At 46.8% G+C, this 19,579-nt stretch overlaps 1 protein-coding gene across 1 annotated transcript; it reads left to right on the top strand.

Moving 5' to 3' along the window:
- Positions 1 to 1,939: 1,939 nt before the first annotated feature.
- URM1 (ubiquitin related modifier 1) lies at positions 1,940 to 19,137 on the top strand. The gene is made up of 5 exons (XM_075055266.1): positions 1,940 to 2,045; positions 4,760 to 4,830; positions 17,025 to 17,106; positions 18,114 to 18,162; positions 18,885 to 19,137. The coding sequence occupies exons 1-5, from the start codon at positions 2,011 to 2,013 to the stop codon at positions 18,951 to 18,953; spliced, it is 306 nt and encodes a 101-aa protein (XP_074911367.1). The 5' UTR covers positions 1,940 to 2,010; the 3' UTR covers positions 18,954 to 19,137.
- Positions 19,138 to 19,579: the final 442 nt, after the last annotated feature.

Here is a 19,579-nt window from a genome sequence, read left to right as displayed (position 1 = left end):
TGAGAAGACGGCGTGTTACAGCAAAGTGAACCCGGGGTACGCATTCAAGGCAGAAGCCTTGTTTTTAGCTAGTTTTGCTTTATGTGCCTGTTTATCAAATACCATCAATGTTTACAGCACTTTAGAAACAACAATGTTAGCATTACACTTTATCGAGGAGATTATGTGCTTGCCTTCCCCATCCCCAAGCATATGCCAGAGAATTTGTGATACTCTGATTTCAGCACCCAGCACAGAGATGGGACTTGCTCCTCAACCAAGCACACGATGTCCATAAAAATGTCCCTCATATCTCATGTGCTCGCTGACTGTATTTCCAGGGCAATTGTTAACAGTAACCAGCTTTGAATGCTTGAATGAGCCAAACTGGTATTTATGATTACTGTTCTCTTTAATTTCTTTTTGCTTTTCTGGGGAAGTACTAACACTAAATCTGTAATATTTTGTTGTATTTCTGTAACTTGGGAATCAAGATTCTTTTAGGAGCCAGTTCTATTATTTGGCCTCATAAATGATTTCTGGAAGCAAGAAGAATAGCTCATGTAAAACCATAACTGCAAACACTGATCTGGAGTCCAGATTACCAGATCCTCTGTATACAGAGTGCTTCAGTCATTTCTGAAGAGTATAGAAGTAAGATTTTCATCCAAGGCTTCTTTCCTCAGCTGGTTTCCCATACAATCAGTTCAACATCCTGGGCCGTATCTCTGAGATACTCAAAAGCCTCGGGATTTAGAGATACTTAAAATCCAGCTGGAATTTTTGGATGAAGACCACGGTCAACAGCTTCGCGTCTCTGCCATCACGTAACCCTGGCAGCGACGGCAGCGTTCATCTGTGCTGGGGACCGGCCTTTCCTGGGGCCCAGCCCCGAGAATGATCTCCTCTGAGAACAAAAGGCCATTACAAACACCACCACCTTCTGCTCTCGGGGTTAGGCATACTCTGACCTCCGTTAGCATAAACGAAGAGCAATCTGTCTGTGTAAATTTATGCCCCTTACACATAATGCACCATGTATATGCGTATGTATTACACTTCTATGTGCATGTGTGCACACGTACATGTATTTTTAAAATCCAAACCCTCCACGGAGTGGAGGGAGGGTTAAGGGGCTGCAGTTTTTCCACCAGTGCTGCCCAGTACAGCTCCATGTTGTGGGGGAGAAGAGCCTGCGCCATTGCACAGCCCAGCTGTCACCGCCATGGCTGCATCCCGCCCGCGTACACGCTTGTCCCTCTGGGGACGGAGGAGAAAACAAACAGGCGACAGATGTGAGCCGCGTTGTTTAACGTGGTGTTGGAAGGTGCCCGGTGCCGTGGGGGTATGCTCGCTAGGAGAGGCTCCCCCGAGCAGAAGGGGATGCTGAACTGCCGCCTCCTCTGACATGCAGAAGCCCATCTTCCATGGTGGTGACAGGAGCGGCCGTTAGACTCACCAGGCCTGGCTATTTCTGCTTCCCCACTAAAAATTCAAATTAACTGCCAGGCTGCAGGTTGGCTTCACCGCTGGGAAACGTCTGCTGCGGCTCCTTGCCGTTGCGCAGTGGAAGCATTCTCGACATGTGAAAAAAGGGCTCTGTGTAGAGCGAGATGTGACCTTAATGCAGAAATAGGTATTTTAAAATAACATCGCCGGGCGTCAGAGCCTAGCGCACACCTCCGGAGGCACGGGCCTCCCTTCCAGCAGCCCTGAGGAGAGCGTGCGCCCGCCCGGTGGGCCCCGGCACCGCGGAAGCCCCGCTGAGGGCTCTGCCTAGGCCAGGCCAACCCGCTCGGCCCGCACCACTGCGGCTGCGGCCTCGGCCGGGCCCGGGGGAGCCCGGTCAGACCGCGGGGAGCCCGGTCGGGCCCTACACGACGACGGCGGCGGCGGCGGCGGCGGCGGCCGCCGGGCCCGGGGCCGCCCCTCCTTCCCGCCGTTGCCGGGCAACGCGGGGCGGCCGGAAGCCGATGCGGCACTTCCGGCGCGGCCCGCGCGCGCCTTCCCCTCCCGCCCGCCGCCGCCAAGATGGCGGCGCCCGTGTCGCTGCAGGTGGAGTTCGGGTGAGCGCGGGCGGCGGCGGCGGCGGGGGCCGGGGACCCGGGCGGAGGGTAGGGCCGGGCTGGGCTCCCTCAGTGAGACGGCCGCGGCCCTGAGGCGGAGCGGCTGTTGCGCGCGGCCTTGAGGGGCCGCCGCTGTCACGGGGCTTCGGGGCTGCGGCCCGGGGTGGCGGGTGCGGCCGCCCCCCCCGGGGAACCCGGCCGGGGTGTCAGGCACCGCCGGGAGGGGCCGGGCACCGGCGGGGCGGTTTCCCGCAGCGCTGCCGTGCTGCCCGGGTAGCGCGGTGCTGGGGCCGGCCTGCCCTGCCCGGCCCTTCGGCGCCGAGGCCTCGCTTATGTCTCTGTGTGAGCGTCTTGTACAAGTCCTTTCCTTTCTCCCCTTTTAACCTTTTTTTTTTAATTAAAATTATTTATAAAAACCTTCCACTCGTTTTTCGGCTTTTCTTCTCTGTACATATACATGTGTGCGTGTGTTTGTGTGTGTGTACATGCGCGCTCGGTTTGCTTTGTGTTTCAGTTATTTCGGTTCAGTGTAAAATAGCCAGGTTCTTGCTTTGTAGCATTTCGGTTCGCAGGTCTTCGTTGCTGTAGTATCTGCATTGCTAGCGCACTGGCACTGGGAAGTTGAAGTGTTTTCAGTGGAAGCCTGTGCATATTTGTGGAAATACTTGTGTTATTTTGTTAAAGCCTCCTTTTAGTAGAAGCTAAAAGGCTACTATTTATTTGCTTTTTCCCACCCTTTCATGAACACAGAAATGCCATAACCCTTTAAATACCCTTCTCCTTAAGAATCCTTTCCTCAGTCTTTCCCACTTCCAGCTGCAGTAAGTCTCCTAATTTTCCCAGAAGAGTGAGATGCATTTTTGCTTCCCTTGGAAATGCATAAATGAGCTCTCTATGTACAAATCACAGCTGAGTTCCCCACAGCTAGCGCATTACAGAAGGACCTTATCTTGCAATCTACATTTCCCACTGTAACAAAGCGTGACCTTGTTTTCATTACATAAAAAAATGTTTTTCATATAATTGCTGTGACTTGTTCTCTCGCATGAATCTCAGCTCATGTTAATAATCACTGCTTCAATTTTCAGATAACTTTTTTGTGAGCTGGTGTAAGAACACCAACAGAGTGCTCTTTAGGAGAGTTGCTGCATATAAGTAACGCTGCCGAGGGCATAACAAGGGTTCTGTTGTGCTCTTCCGTTGCAGAGCCAAGAAAACCTAGTGTGGCATTTTAAGATATTGAATTTAAAGGAACTTAGTAATGTCTGGATGTATCTTTGTTGATATTTACGTGGGGATTATTTATTTTAAAGACCTCTCTTTATTGTCTTGGTCTCCAAGGGATGCAAGGCACCCATAAGTTTCCAGAAAGTAACTTCATAAGAAAATTTTATAAAGTAACCTATGTTTAAGTTGGCAGAACATTTTGCCACAATTATATGCCCTTTGAAAACGGGTTGATCGTTTTTTTACCTCAGTTGAGTATCAAGTGAGTAGAGTTTTTTAAGAGTTTCCTAATTGTTAAAACTTTGACCACCCTGTTCAGTCTGGAGTCAAGAGCTTGCATTATCTGCTTGTGTCCTGTATCTTAAAGTAGCATCTGTGTTTAATATCCTTGTCCCTACTCACATGATAAAGTTTCATAATCTTCTAAGACTGAGTTTGGCCTGTGGCCTCACAACATCAGGAAAACTGATTTATGTTTGTAAAGCTCAAGATTTTCACAACTGTTCTTTTTCCAGAAAAAGAATATAGGTGAGGAGCTTCCTGAGGCTTGTAAGTTGCAGTTATGAAAATCAGTTATTTTTTCTAAGTCTAAGGAGATTAGGCACCTGGACCCAATTTAAATCCCATTTTTTTCAGGTGTGAGGACCAGCTCCTGTACTTGCCTGTCTCTGCATATTTTGCTCACACTTGATCTCTTGTGCTTGCAGAGGCCATCATTTAGTTATCTGAGGCTAGTCCCCCAGTATGTTCTGAATATCAGAAGAGGGATGTTCGTCAGGTTGTTCAGTGGAGGAAGATTGTGTATTTATTTATTTATTTTTACTTTATCATCATGGTTGCTTGCTCTGCTTGCTTCTCCTGGTCAAGTCCCTCCTGAGAGGGAATGCTTTGTAGTAAGTAGATCAAGAAAGGGTTGCCAGGACTCAAGGACTGCTGGCGCTGCAGCTGACTTGCTGTGCAGCCTCATGTGAGTCATTTCCTCTCTCTGTTCACAAGTGGAAAGTGGGGGAATATTTATTCCAGAAGGATGCTACGATTTTTCATGTTTTGTGAAATGCCTTGAGACTTCTGGCTAAAAGGTGTTAGGGATGAGCGATGTTGGATGTAGCATGGTGGCTATAATATTGTTTGAATTGAAGCAATGCCAATAGCTGAAGGGAGAGGGAGGGCGTTAGGCTAGACACTGCACGGCAGTTTGTTAAGTGTGTTGGGATGGGAGCCATCTTCTGTTCTGTTGGGACGATGCCTGGCACCGTGGGGTTCTGGCCCGCAATGGAGCCTCCTGTGTGTGTTGGCGATGGGAGATGGCAAGTTCCCCTACGAACTTGTGGTTTGTGAGAGGAAAAAAGGACAAAGAGAATCCTGTGCTAAATATAGTGTGTGTCATTTGTTTTCTCTGTTGTGGCATCTATGTAAATCGCCTCTTTTGTACTGTCTTCCTTTTGACAATAAAGCAAAATCTCAGTGGTTCATTGTTTTTATTTCAGAGGTGGTGCAGAACTCTTGTTCGATGGTGTCAAAAAGCATCAGGTGACTTTGCCCTGTCAACCAGAGCCTTGTGAGTATCAGAACCTGTTAGATAACTTGAAAGAATGACAACAAATGAAACAAAGCTGGTTTGTACAGCAGTTTCATTAGCTGGCAACAAGAATCAATGTGTTTTAAAAGCACTTTCCGACGTGCCGTGGATCAGATAGCTTGGCAGATGATGGTTAGTCCTCAAAGTAAATAACCAAGCAGAAATAGTTTGAGCATCTTTCCTGTCTTCTAAGCACTTGTGAATCAAGTCCTTCCTTAAAACTTTTGCATCCCTCCTCCTGGATAGACAATGGCCTCTGAATGTTTCCATCAAGTATACATTTGTCTTGCTTGATACTTGAAACCACCAATAACCTCCTCTCTCCTTTGTTTTTTCTTCCCTGTTCTGAGGTTTCCAAGAGGCATATGTATGTGTGTGTGCTTATATATATCATATATAGATATGTGAGTGTGTGTATTGCAATATAACATAAATGTATTTTATCTACTCATTTGACTTTCAAGTATATGTAATCGTTTTATATTAACTATGCAGTTGAAAATGGCAAAGCTAATGCTCGAACATGATACTGGACATCCTGCATATAGCCTTCTCTACAATAAAAGATAAGATGCTGTTAAGCTAAACACTTGAGTGTCCCAGTGATAAATAGTCATAATCTCTGGCTTGTGATTTGGAATATCAATACTGAGAAGTGCTGTACTAACTCTCTCGTTTCTCCTTATGTGTGTGCATACTTCAGTTGCAACGTAATTTTGCCGCAGGTATGTTTTGAATTCTTCCAGCTAGATAGCAATGCTTTATGCTCTTTGAGAGTGGGATTATAAACTGAAATAATACAAAGCATTGGGGAATGCTAACAACTAATATCTCATGAATGGCTAATACCATAATCTATGTGCTGTGGATCTTCAGGCCTGAAATCTTCTTGCCATGCCTGGAAGTAATTAGAGATTGGTAGAAGCGCTTTTGATGCTTGGACTTAAGTATGTGTAATTCAAATATAATAGGAGCACTGGAATAGTATGTTATCTTGTGGTTAAGGACAGGGACTAGGGATCCAGAAGCAAGACCTGATGCTGATTTGCTTTGTGAGTTTAGTCGTGTTGCTTAACTTTCCCCTGTTGCTAGTGAAGTAGTAGTGATACTTTCATGTATCACGAGAGAGTTCAGCATTAAATTCCAGCACTGTTAAAGCACTTAAGATCCTTAAATGGAAGGTAGTAAAGAAATGCCAAAACACTCATTTAGTTGGTTTATAAACTTGGGGGCTAGAGCATCGTTTTTGTCAGTGTTCTGTAAATTTCAAATACCCACTGATACCCACAGCATTGGTGGTGTTCAAAACCATGATCAGATGCTCAGGAAGAAGGGGTTATTACATGAGATGTTTATTTTTGTCAGGGGAAGGGAGGGGATTAATATCCTTCTAGCCTGATGGTTGTTGGCGGTGCAGTTGTATGTAGCCTAATCCATTCCCACTTGAAGTTGCTTGGAAGACTTCTGTAGACTTCACGAGGAGCTGGATTTATCCTAAAGGATAAATCTTTCCCTGAAGATCTGGCTCAGTCTCAGGGTTCAAACTCATGATCTCCAGTGATTCATTCCACATTCATCTAACACATTATTGCCCCCAGCTTTTCACGCTGCCTTGTTTTTCAGATGCTGCTATCCCTGTAATAAGAGTGGCAGAATGGACAGTGTGCCCACTTGCCAGCTCCCCTGATTTGCAGCCTGCAGTTTTCATGTGCATTGAGTGACAGGGAGGTTTCAGTTTTTGGGCAGGTTGTGGATTGCAGCAGCTGAGGAGCAGAGACTGAATTGTGAGGCTTCTGCTATAGTGACATTTACACCCAGCACAGGGATGGGGTGGTCAGACGTGCAGTTACCGTCTGACAGTAAGGGATCACTGGAGACACTCCTCATAATATTTCTGGATGAGAATTATATTGAAGTGAGGAATCAGTAGAAATGGATCAGAAACATGTGAACAAGAAATTTGGTAAATTCTTGTATTTTTATATTACTCCTAATGCTTGTATTTTCCTCATTCACATTAAGAAAGTTTAATTCACCTATCTCTGGGTAAAGAAAGATGTAGTATGTTCCCTGCTGCCCTCGTGCAGCCAGAATTACAAGAATTAGAGAAATAAAACAGCTGAGTTCTACTTGGTGCATCCTGTTGCTTACCTTACCCTGCATGTCCATCAGTTAATACTCTGGGGAAAGATCTGTAGTATGAACACTGCTTGAAGACCTGCACTTCTAACCCCATTTTAACTGATTTCATTAGCCATCAAGCTTATTTTTGGCCATTTTGGCCTCTCTTACCCACTCTCCCTTTCTTTCTAGGTTATTTTTGTCTTTGTCCTCCTTTTTGCAGAGCAGCTGGTTCTCTCGGGGACATTGGGTCCAGCTATATTTTAATTGTTTAGGCATTTTTATATATATCCCAGAGGTGAGGGGAGGTGGAAAATTATATGAAGAAATACGTACAAATATTTACATGAATAAAACAAGCTGTGCTCCATAGTTGACAAGGACAATGTTCTCTGAATGATAATAATGTTGTTTGAACAAAGTCTTATGTGGTCATTTCCTTTTTCCTGGTAACAGGCACTAGGTGGAAAGTAGGTGGGTTCCAGATCCAGTTAACTTTTTCAAGAAGATTTGGTTCTCTGTCCTTCTCCGATGCCTGGAGGTGGGCTCCTAGAGGGATTAGGAAAGGCAGGAGGAAGGAAGCTGCAAATGGGACAAGAGCAAGCCACGAGGGGTACAGCTGTGTGGCGGGACCTATTTTTATAATCCAACGGGCTTTTTGTATCCTAACATCAGTAAAACAGCAGTTCTTTATTTCCAAAGCAGAGCTGTCTTAGTCTGCATGTTGAAGTTGCTGCCAAGTAGGAACTTAAAAAGGTGTGATATATCTGCATAGGCAGACAGATTTACTTAAGCCACACTTTGTGCAGGACTGTGTGATCTTTTAGAGCTGTTGCGGAAAGAAGACCTCAAGTTAAACAAGAATCTTGTCCCAAATTGTTGGCTATTTTGATGATCTCATTGATAATGCTGTTAGAGGATCTAAAGGCATTAATGCCCTGTTGGCTTATTCTGCATAAAAACAGTGTGTGTGGGAGAAAGCAGCTGGGGGAATAACGATATTTGTCACATGGAGAGAGGATTAAATTGGCAGGGAAATCAACTTTATTTTCAAGCATCTAAGAGGCTATTAGAGACAATGGAGCATAAAAGAGAGAAACCCTAAATTAAAAACTGAAAATGTATTTGGCAGCCTCCTCCTGAAACAAGCCACAGTAATTTAACCAAGTGCTTCAGTAATCAAATAGATCATTGTATGACTGCTCTGCAAGTGATGCCGGAGCTCCTTCCTCCATCTCGCTGGGACTCACAGTGGTGGATTTGTCTATGGCCATGCGAGTTGCATGGACGCTGTTGGAAGGGTAGGAAGTCACTGGCATTGTTTAACCCTTGTAGTCATTTCAGGTTTAGCTCACCAGCGTCATGCTGGTGAAGAGTGCTTACAAAACCTCTCTGCTGTGCTGTCTACTGGATATTGTATCTGGAGGTTGGGGCTCTTTGTAAAGTCTCTGGCAGTTGTGCTGCAGGCTGCTCAGCTGCAGGTCCAGGCCTTCGAATTCCAACTTCTCCCATAGTTTCAGTGATGGGATTTGTGTTTTTGGAGCAGCAGTGACCAGTTTCAGCACCTTCTTGGGTAATCAAGAATTCACTTTGTGTTTTGGCACTTACAAGTCTGGAAGGATAAATTTTTAATCAGTGTGTTTTGGTAATTGTTTGTGGTTTCCCTTTACCAAAACCCCAGGGAAAAAGCCTGTTGCTAATCAGATTTTTTTTAGAGGGAAAATTAAAATAATCTGCCAATTGCTGCTTATATTAAATCCCTGGAGCGTGGTCTGCTCCTCGAGAGCTTTGCTTTCCAGGGTCCTTGTTCTGCACAGCATGGAGGACTGCTAGGGAGTTGGGATCATTCATCCTCTCGGAAAAGAGCCTGAGGATCTCAAGAGATCAGACCTGTGTTACAGGCCGAGTGGCTTAAAAAATACAGGATGGCACATGTTCAGAGTTGACTGGGGTGCTATGCCAAAACAACGTGTAAAATCAAGAGTGGCAGTTGGCATCAATTGTCTGTAAATGCCCAGTGCTATTGCTAGGTAGTACATCATAGTTAAGTTATTAATATTCTGGAATGCTTTTATTGCTCTGTTTATTATTCCTAACATTTTAAAACTTGCTCCAAAGAAAGAATAAAAATATATTTGGTAATGCAGAGGCTTATTAGAAGAATGATAGAAAACCCCCATAGCTCTATGGAACTTGATGCAGTCAAATCTTTTTAACCATGGTGTATGGTACTCGCAGGTCTCAAAGGACTCTGGGGTTATTCCACTAGTTGTGCATCTCTCTCAGGCAGGTAATTATGTGTTTGCTGGCAAGGAAGGGGGATTCAGTGGGTTATGCAGGGTGAAACCTCAGGCTGGACCAGCTCAGCCCTGGATCCCGGCTGCTCTTTCTAGCAATCGGTGCAAGGAGCTGCATTTGCAGCCCTGGGAGCCCGGTGTGATGCTGCAGGTCTGCTGCCGCCACAATCAAGCGGTCCCTGCTGCGTTTGCAGCCCTGGTGTGGGGCTCAGCGGCTGCGTGCAGAGCTTCGGGTCGCCGTCCCAGCAAGGCCACGCGTCGCTTCTGTGCAAGGAACGAGTCCTTCAGAGGGAACGGGGAACCAAATGCGCGCCCTCGCAGGAGCGGTCCCAGCATTCTCCTGGGAGGCCGTGGAGCCGTGTTACCGGATCAGCTCATCCCAACTCATTGTGGAAGGAGCTTCCCAGGCACCCAGAAACCAGCTCTTGTGTGTGACCAAATCCCTGGGATAACAAAGCCTGGCTGTTCCACCCTCCTTCCCAGCCGCTGTATTGCAGTGTGGACACCTAGCAGGATAACCTTTCTGTGCCAGCCCCCCCTCTCTGCTCTCTCTTTTCTCTTGGTGGGATTTGCTGTGCTGACAGCACTGTTCAGAGGGTGGCAGCGGAGCAGGGCTGGGGAGGAGGATCCGGGCCCTTTAAACCGCTTAGCATGCGGTTCACACGGCTCCGGGCCAGCTGTTCCTTTCTCCTCCTGCCCTCACTCGCAGGAGTTGTTTGCTGAGCTCAGAGCTCCTGTGCAAAATTGCTTTTCAAAAGAGCCACTTTCTGCTTAATTAAACAATGAGCCGCCGTCCCTCTGCACATCTGTAAAGCTCCCTCTGCAGCCCCTTTATCCCACAAACTGCTCCATTCTTACCTCCATTCACTTGTAAATCTTACCCCCCCTCTCCTCCACCCTGATCATCTCACTGGCCCTTTCTTTTCCCCTTTCAAGTAAGACTGAGGGGCTTGGAGTATCTGTGGGGGTGGCTGGGTTGGGTGGACAGGAATCGGTTTAATGGTGCTTGCCCTATATGAAAGTCTAATAATAGCAAAGCAGATCTGAGCCTGAAAGTGAGAGGCGAGGACTGGACGCTGCGCAATTTCTGTATTTAGAGGAATAAAATCATGGCAGTTCCTGAGCCGAGCTGAAACACTGACTCATCCAGCAGCCAGAGGGGACACCAGCCAGGCTGGGAGGGGGGCAAGGAGTTGACTTCAAGGCACTTTCTGATCCAGCTGGCAGTGCCAGGGACAGCCCAGCCCACGGGATTCCCTCAGCCAGGCTGGCTGCGTGCAGGGCAGTGCCAGGCTGTCGGGGAATCCCTCTGCATGCTGGCAGGAGCAGCCACCTTCCTCTGTGGTCTGGGGTCTCACATCAGCTCTTTGTAGTCTCTTGTAATAGTGATAAGGTTTTCCTTTTTAACCCTCGGTGCACGTGCATGCACACAAAACCCAGAAGCTGGTAAAATAGGAGAGAGGGGAAATTTCAGTTTGATGGGTTTTGGCTAAGCTTTACGCCTGCAGTTAGTAATGCATTCTCTGAATTGTCTTCCTGAGCAGCTTAAAAAAAATTAACCAGAAACATTCAAGGTTAAGCAGGATAAATGAATGGAAAAGTGATGAGGTGGGATATCTCCTTCATCATTGGGAAGGACAGATTATAGCCAGGGTGACGCAATATCATCTAGCATAGATTGATAGGGAGGGATGAAGGAATGGGAGTTTGGTGCATTAGCAGAAGATTCCTGACTGCAAAAACTATTAGACCATGGCACAGTCTCCTTGGGGTTTGGTAGTAGGTCTACATTGCTCAGGCATCTTAAAGCGGGCAAAGCTTGGGATGGTCTTTTGAGAATAATTCTGCACTGGCAGAGGGATAAAATCACAGGACCTGCTAAGGAGATGTTATTTTTAATGTCTGCAATTGCCAATCTGGCACTTTGCTGCCAGTGCGATAGTCTTTGAGGCACTCTTGGTTCCTTCCTTTGACAATTTTGAAGGAGAGGCAAGACCCTAGGCCAGCACTAGTGATCTGTGATCCTAATTAAAAGAGACAGTTTGGTGCACTGGCATTTATTTGGGAGCCTGACATGACAATAGCATTGGGTGTTACGGGATTAGATGCTCTGACTTTGGAAACGAGTAGGGATTAGGTTTACCCTGAGAATCAGCTCGGAGCTGCTTTTTTTGTCATGGGAGCTGATGGATCTGGAGGCTTGCTGCTGGCTAGCAAGTGGGATTGGAGATCCCTTGAACTTGTCTTCTCCTACCAGCAACCTGTGGGGAGTGGAAGATCCCAAGCAGTTCCTCTCCAGTTCATGAGCGTTGTGATTAAAATCTCAGGGCTGAGAATTGCTGGGTGATGGCTGGGATCTGAGTCTTCACTGCTAACAGGAGGGCTATGAAAGACCCCTGTAATCCCTTCCCATTTTGTGGACACAAGAAAATGGAGGAGAGTGTTGCTCTTCTAGCTGAGAAGTGAGAAAAAGATGTCATAAAGCAATTAAAAATTACAGAAACCAAGACCTTGGTGTTCATTTGTAGCAGGCAAGAACAGATGAGAGCAACGACTGGGATTCTCTTATGTCTGGCTGTAGTTACCCCCTAATTTTTTCCCTAGTACTTAAATCACTGCCCACTCCAGTGCGTGGCAGGATTGGCTTGTGCACTTGTCAGAGAAAATGGATTTTGCTCTTGCTGCAAAATTTTGCCTTGCTGCTCACTCTGTATAGTACTGAACCCATTTGCCTGTGACTCCATTTATATCAGCTATTCCAGGTCTTCTTCTGCAGTTTATGGCACACCATCGTCTGCTTCAGCGAATGATTTGCATATCAGATGGGAGGCTGGAGGAGTCTGAAGGATCCCTTATGTCAGGTTTTGTAACAAGCTCTTTTAGAGAGCAGATTCCTGGAGGGCCATCAGATTCAAAAGCAGAGGGAAGGCATGCACCTGGAGGGGCAGCAGGTATTGGGAGCTGGTTCGTCTATTTTAAAAACAACCTGCTTAAGCAGGGAAAGGGGCATACAAATTGTCTTTCCATACATTTCCATGCAGGCAGGGGGAATAATGGCAGAGGAGCGGCAGGGAAGGGGCTTTGTCATGGTTACAGGCCGGTGGCTGAGAATGTGGGTGGAGCGGCGCTCGTCCAGAGTTAGTGACCTCAGCAAATTGGAGCTCAGCCATGGTCAGTATGATAAATGATCTTATTCTGGGTCAAAGAAATGGTACCCCACAGGGAGGTATCCGCAAGGCGGCCCGGGAAAGCACTGTGCGCTTGCAGCACTGACCCCTTAGTGACCAGTGCCGCATATATCTTATTTATTATGGACCAGAAGGGAATTTTCCATGGTTTGGCCTTTATAGGATTCCCCTATTTCCCTGAAATAAGCTTCCAGTTCTGCAGCCAAGGCAAGAATATGGGTGTAATTACACCCTCTGGGTGCCCTTCGAGGCACTTTGTGCTTTGTGTGGGTTTGTATATGGATTTTAAGGCAGGGACGTGGAGGTGTCTGATTATTGCATGTGTGCATGTGTGAATCTGCTAGCGACCTGTGCAGCTCCCTGGGAGCAGAGAGCTGCGTGTCTGTGTCAACTGGTATTACAGTTGCACAAAATTCTTCTGCGTTTCTGCACATTTATCAGTTCAGTGTGAGATCCTTCTAGTGCAACACCCAGCTTGGTGCTTCTTATTTGAGGCACCTGGTTTCTCTCTGCACACAGCGAGTGTCCTCTTTGCTGAGTTATCACTGATGAATCTGTCAGGCCCAGGAGGTTTTATTGAGCTAGGAAAGATCTATGGATTTCAGCCCTGGTTTTGAGGGTGCAAATGAACCTGGGCTCTTGTTCCAGGCAGTGCTAAAATGGAGTCTTAGATGCATTTCTCTTGCAGAGGAAGCTCAGCAGATTCTTCATCAAGGAACAGTTGTGGTAATTCAGAAGATCAGACCTTGGAAGATATGCAAGGGGACCAAGCAGACTGTGCAGTTCTGTCTGCCACAACCAGAAGTGTTTATGATGCAGCTGGGCTGCAAATGAGCCGACGCTGTTGGGTTTTTGTATGCACGCTCGCTGCAGTTTTTGCATCCTGTCTGCTTGCGTGACAAGCCAATGACTTTGTGTCACTGCAAGCACACACTTCATTTTCCTTAGCTGTGTGTTTCGCTGGGTGATTTGTTTTATGCATGTATTGTGGATTTGAGCTCCCATCTGTGCACTTGAACTAAACAGTTTTCTCAAACATTTGTTGGTTTTTCTTTTTTTAATTAACTTTAGATTATTTTTCCTGAGAATTTGGGAAGGTCTGATGTACTGTTAGCACAAGCAACAGAAGCTGTCTCTGTATACAAATAAGACAGGGATTTCCTACCATGTGCTTCAGTCCCTCCTTTGCAGTTTAAAAATATTTCAGCTTCCTTGGCCTGTTCACTCTGGCTTCTCTGCTGATGCTGCCAATGGTGAGGACAGTTAACAATAATTAGAGTGGATTTTTTGGTGCGGAAATTTGTTTGCTGTGACTCCTCAAATGGAGTAGTCTACCAAAAGGATTTCATTGCAACTGTGCAGCAATGGTAAAAATATCTGTCATTACTGGGATGAGCTGGACTTGAGTTGGTGATGAGGGAGCGAAATGCTGCATCGTCTCAGCTCTCACCTGGACCTCAGTCCAGGGCCAAAATGCATGGTTGCTTTTGCAGCCAAATGGCAGCATGTGTAGTACAACTGTGCTCCTGCAAATAGCAAATGCCTCTGTTCTGTGATGGGGGCCAGCTTCAGAACCAACACAGCTGTAAAATTGCTGTGTCGTAGTGACAGTTTAACTTGTCAGCGGATGTGGTGCCTGACCAGGTTGAGATTTTTTTCCTTCCTTATATGTCATTTGTAGAGGACCTGCTGTTTGCATAGCAAATCCTCAGCCCAGGAGCTGGAAACCTGTTAGACCCGTAGCGTAGTATCAGAAAGAAAATGTCTTGGGAACACTACGTATGTCAACTGCAAGAGATAAGCGGTTGTGCTATAATTTACCTCTTATTATGTCCATCATGATAACATACAGAGTCCTGAGCTGTTGATCAAGACTGCTATTTGAAGCACTGAGCTGCAAGATGGCTTCTCCCCAGACCACTTGGAATGGAAGTAATCTTGTACCTTTTCAGTATCTTACTTGTGGGAGATGGTTTTGGTGTGGCTCTAGTCATTTTTCATCCTTTATAATTGATTTATTCTAGTAATATTGGTGTACAGAATGTAGAGACATGAAGGTGGACAAAAAATTCAATGCTGAGAAAGCAGCCAAAAGTATTATGTCTTAAGGGTGGCTGCAGAGAAGAGGTCTTAATTTTTTTTGCCATTCGGAGCGGGGAAGCTCCAGGCATGCACAGGGGTATCAGTTTTTTTCCTAATGTCTAAATTCTTCAATATGTGTGTACGTGACTTCTGGGGAGGAGTAAATGAATGTAGGCTCAGGTGGGGCTGAAAATAACATTTATTATGGAAGGAGTAGGGGTGAGGGAGTATTCTAGCTCAGCCTCAAATAAATCAGTCCTCTCGCCCCTTCGTCCAGGCTGCTTCTAGGTGGCTGTGTTTTATCCAGCTGGTGCAGCGTGTTTCTGTTTAAATGATCTCTCCTGAAAGGTCCCAGAGGAAAGGGCTGCTTATTCCATGCAAGGAGAATGGTATATGGCACAGTTCATTGTTGTGTGCCCTGCCGCAAGTGCATAAATATGAAACAGCTCGCGGGCGCTGCTGCGGTGGGGCTGGTGTCCCCTTTGAGCCCCCCCTCCTCCTGAAGGCTCCTCTCCGGCTTTCTTCCTCTCTGGCTTTCATTTCTTGGTGATGGAGAGCAGGAGCCGTTTGGGTGTGAGATCCTGAGGGCTTTACATTGCAGCAGCATTTTTCAGGGGAAGGTGAATATAGTTAACTCTTGTTCTGGCGACTGACTGACCAGCACAGTATATATATACCTTCTGAGTGGCACTTGCCATCCCCTGTGCATGTTGCTAGGAAAGTGGCAGAAAATGGTCTATTTTGTGCTCTTAACTACATATCATTACAAGGGAAGTCGTGGGTTGGCCCCAGGCAGGTGATCCAGCTCACCGGGCAGTTTTAAGGCACAAAGCAGCTCTTTCTGCCCTGATCAGAGTGATCCAGTGCTCGGAGGCAGCAATACCTGTCATGCTCCAGGCAGCCCTACGGTGGGATGGGTGTGCCAGGGCTCAGGCTGTCATCTGGAGGCACCGATGCCCTGGGAAACCAGGGGGGAACAGAGGGAATCTCAGAGCATCCCCCTCCCCCTTTCCCCAGGAAGAGGCCCCCATCTGCTGCAGATGGACATGTCCCCATCGCCTAGTTGATGTGCACCTGCCTATGCCAGGGCTGTTCATCCTTGGTGTGACAGAAGTGGTGGGGGTAGTGTTATTCGGAAGAACCCCAGCTCTGCTCTGGGTAGCATCCGTGATCCCATAAAATCCTGGGGTAAGGCAAGCACTGAGTCAAGCTGCTACAAGAGCGTTTATTTTTGCTGGTTGTGAAGTAAACACATGGGGAATCGTACGCAGAGTTTGATTTTAGCTTGGAGAGACGCATGTGGAAAGGTTCCCCGTGACTATGGCGAGGTTACCACACGTGAGACAGATGTGGAAACCCATCCAGCCGTCCCCGCTTGTCCTGCGAGCGGGGCTCCAGCCCTCACTGGTGGATTTGTGCCTTCGAAAAGCTTCCTCGCGCCTTGAAAACAAACAAAACTCTTTCGGGGCTTTCAAAGGGCTGTTTAAAGGAGCCCCGGGAGAATAACTGATTGTGGATTCAGAATGATGAAGTGGTTTGTGGAACAGTGAAATATAGAAGCAAATGCAGGAGAACTCCACATTGCAATTTGTCAGCTTCTCTAAACCCTGTAACGGATTATTCCCCCCCTCTGTCGCTTCTCACCTCTCCAATAGGAAATTAACTGATGCTATCACTAAAGAAATTGTTTTTGCCTCACAAAGTAAAATTGATACTATAAAAACCCGCCAGCACTGTCTCCTCCTCCTTTTACATGAAGACAAATCCTTCCTGTCACCTACTGAAATGGAAAGATAAAGGCTGAGCTTTAATAAAGAAGCTATAAGCACAAAGTGTAGAAGGAGGGAGCAGGCACAGCATGGGGAACACGCCATGGCAGCAGGTGTGATGCCAAGGCATACTGCAAGTGTCCAAATACAACTACTGTGGCCGGTGCCTGCGTGCTTGTTTAATGCGTGGTTATGTACCTGTTTGTGCCCCAGAACTCTGAGAGTTTGTGCTGGTTTTGGTACCAGTAGTATCTGCCTTTACTCCTTTCAGGTTCTTAGGCTTGCTTGTTTGGACTTTTTAAATCTAATTAAACACAGAGAGAGTTAAACATCAATTTGTTAGGTGATAACAGAACGTGCAGGATATAGGATGTGTTAAAGAAATCTTAACATCTGCAGTTTCCTGCTGGATTGGCGCTTCAGCAAAAACTGCATTCGTTCTCTGCGGGATGCGTTTTCTGTGGGAAACCTCCTCTGCCAAACCGTGAGGTTTGGGGCAGAGCCCTGAGCTCTGAGCTCCCTTGAGGCAGGGCTGCCCGTTAGATGCTGGTAAGGGACAGTCCTGTTAGGTGGTTTCTTTGACTGGAGGTTTGCAGCTATCGCCATCCGTCTTGCATGTTCCTCATCTACTCTTTTGTGGATAAACAATCACTTTGTTCTGGCATCAGCTAGGAGTCGTCAGCTAGTTTGTAAACTGCTGTCCTTTCTCCTTTCAGGGGATATCAGAAACCTGCTAAAGTGGATCAAACAGAATCTGTTGAAAGAACGACCAGAATTATTTATGCAAGGGGAATCTGTGTAAGTACAGCTGTTATGAATCCTTCTTGTGTTTCTCTGTTGATCCCCATGGTTTGGGATACGTTTTTCCTGTTGGTTGCAAGAAGCAAGTTAATGACCATGAAAATATGGGATTTGCTAAAGTGATAACGGGAGGTGTCCCACACTACACCTCACCCTGTTCCAAAGAGAGCATCTTTTTGCAGCCCTCACCCCAAATCTTTAAACCTTAAATTTGAAGCAGGGCCATGTATACTTCCTCTTGGTTGTCACCTGGAGCAGTGTAGTGCCTGTATCCTCAATTCCAGGAGTTTTAGCAGGTCTGTCCGTTCCCTGCTGACATCACTGGGACTGAAGCAGTCACTCGGAGAAATGCCAACAAATATTTCTTCTGGGAAATGTATTTTTATTGTCAAAATGGGGCCAACCTCGTGGAGGGGAAAAAAAAAAAGCCAAGAGAAATGGAGCAGAGTGAGCTGTGTAAGCCATCCCTGACTGCGGGGTGGCGCTGGGGGTGTTTAACATTCGTCACGGATCTTTGTGAGCTGAAGCGTGTGCCAGGTCCCCTGGTAACAGGAGAGACAATTGCAGGACACTGAAGATCAAAGAAGGGGAATCCCTTTGCCTGTAATCAGGGGCTCGGAGTGGATCCCGGGTGTTTAGTGCCTTTGGTAGGGGCACCGGAATAGCTTTCCCTACCTTTGCATCGAGCTCTCTGCGCTTGATTGTAGCGCATGGGTTTTAATTACCTGGCTTTTCTACATCGTAAGGAAATGTAGTCATCTCGGAGCACCTCAGGAATGGTGCATTTTGATTCAAATGAGCTTTGGGATTGCTCCTGCCTCCCCTTTATTTGATCTAGAAAGGGCACAGACTGTACCTGTTTCCACCTCCGTGCTAGGATTCCTTTTTCTCTTTGGCTTTATAGGCAGTCAGCTTGTGATCTGTGCTGTAACATCCCTTGTTCTTAACTATTTGCAAAGCTTTTTAGCAGCCCTGTATCCTAATTATTTCTCTCTCTTCTGCAGGAGGCCAGGAATTTTGGTGCTCGTCAACGACGCAGACTGGGAACTAATGGTCTGTACTCCTTCAGTTTGACTTTCTTTGTTGAAAATATTGCTCTGTCTGTTCTGTGGTTGCTCTCAGAGAAGCTATTTCTGATTCTTGCCCCAAGCGAAGCATCCTATTTGAGGGGGAAGGGGCAGGCTGGGATCTCTCTCCCTGTATTGTACTGTGGTTGTTCAGAAGCCTGGAGCCTTTCTCTAACCTGCTGAGTCTCATCAGTCAGCCAGTGTCTGAAGAAAGATCACCCGTATTCCCTGGCCTCTGGCAACGGGCTTCGCACCTCTGGCTGCTAGCAGGTCTCCCCCACGTGTGGGCTAGCAACTTAGTGAGTACTGGGTAGCTTCACAGCCCCAAGCTGACCCCCTTCGCTAGAGTAAGGTGGTGCCGTAGCAGGTGAAGGCAGCCCTGGGGAAATTTCTACCAAAGCAGGCAACTGGTAAATATCTTCCCTTTTCAGCCCACTGTTGTGCTCAGACAACAAACAGCCCTTAACTATTTTCCTGCCTCAGGCAACCACCTGTTCTGTCAAAACCCTGGTCCAGAAAGTGGTGTGGGATAATGAACGTCAGCTCCTTGTCTGATCTCTCACCTTTGCTTCCGTTACGATGAAAACATCAGTCTATCCCCTTCTGCTCTCCCTAACACTCACCATCTTTTTATGAGCTGTTTTCTCTTTGCAGCTAGTATTTGGAAATGACATTTAAACCATTTTTCTTTTTTTTCTTGGCCTGCAGGGTGAGCTGGATTATAAACTCCAGGACCAGGATAATGTGCTTTTCATCTCGACATTGCACGGCGGGTGAACTCCTGGAAAAACAAGAGGATGTAAATCCAAATCCCTGGGCAAAAAACCCAAACAAAAACCTAAACCCACCCAAACCTCTCTTGAACTGCCTGTGCCCGGTCTCTGCAACTCCCCACCACGTTCACTTGTTACTAGACATCCAAATAAAGACCCACCAGCACATGGCCTGCTGTCCACTACAACAGCATCCATCTTTTGGTCCTCATTTCACCTCTCCTGACTGCACTTCCAGGTACCCTAATGAGCAGAGAGCACCTGCAGCATGTGGGACTTTGTTTTTCCGTGATGGGAGGAAGAGGGGTGCTGAACCTCGAGTAGGGTGATGTGTCTTTGCAGGCAATGAGGTGTTCTGGGGGAGTTGTGCCTGGTTTGGGGCAAGGCTGGGGTGCCTCTGCCTTGGTGCTGGGAACTGGGATTCTTTTAATACAGTACTTAGTGTTGGTACAATCTGTGCACCAGCTACGGAAAGGGTGAGACATGAAGTGCAAGGAAACAAAAGGTTACTTTTCTGTGAGGTAGCAAACATTACAGCCTCAGAGCCCTCTGTAGTGACTTTCCACTTGTGATATTTATTTATGGGAAGTAGGAGAGAAATAGGCTTTTTCGGTTTTGTTTTTCTGATGC

The sequence above is a fragment of the Buteo buteo genome, chromosome 23, assembly GCF_964188355.1.
Source record: "Buteo buteo chromosome 23, bButBut1.hap1.1, whole genome shotgun sequence".
Classification (NCBI taxonomy): domain Eukaryota; kingdom Metazoa; phylum Chordata; class Aves; order Accipitriformes; family Accipitridae; genus Buteo; species Buteo buteo.
The sequence above is the reverse complement of the archived record's forward strand: the minus strand, read 5'-3'. Positions and strand labels throughout refer to the sequence as shown.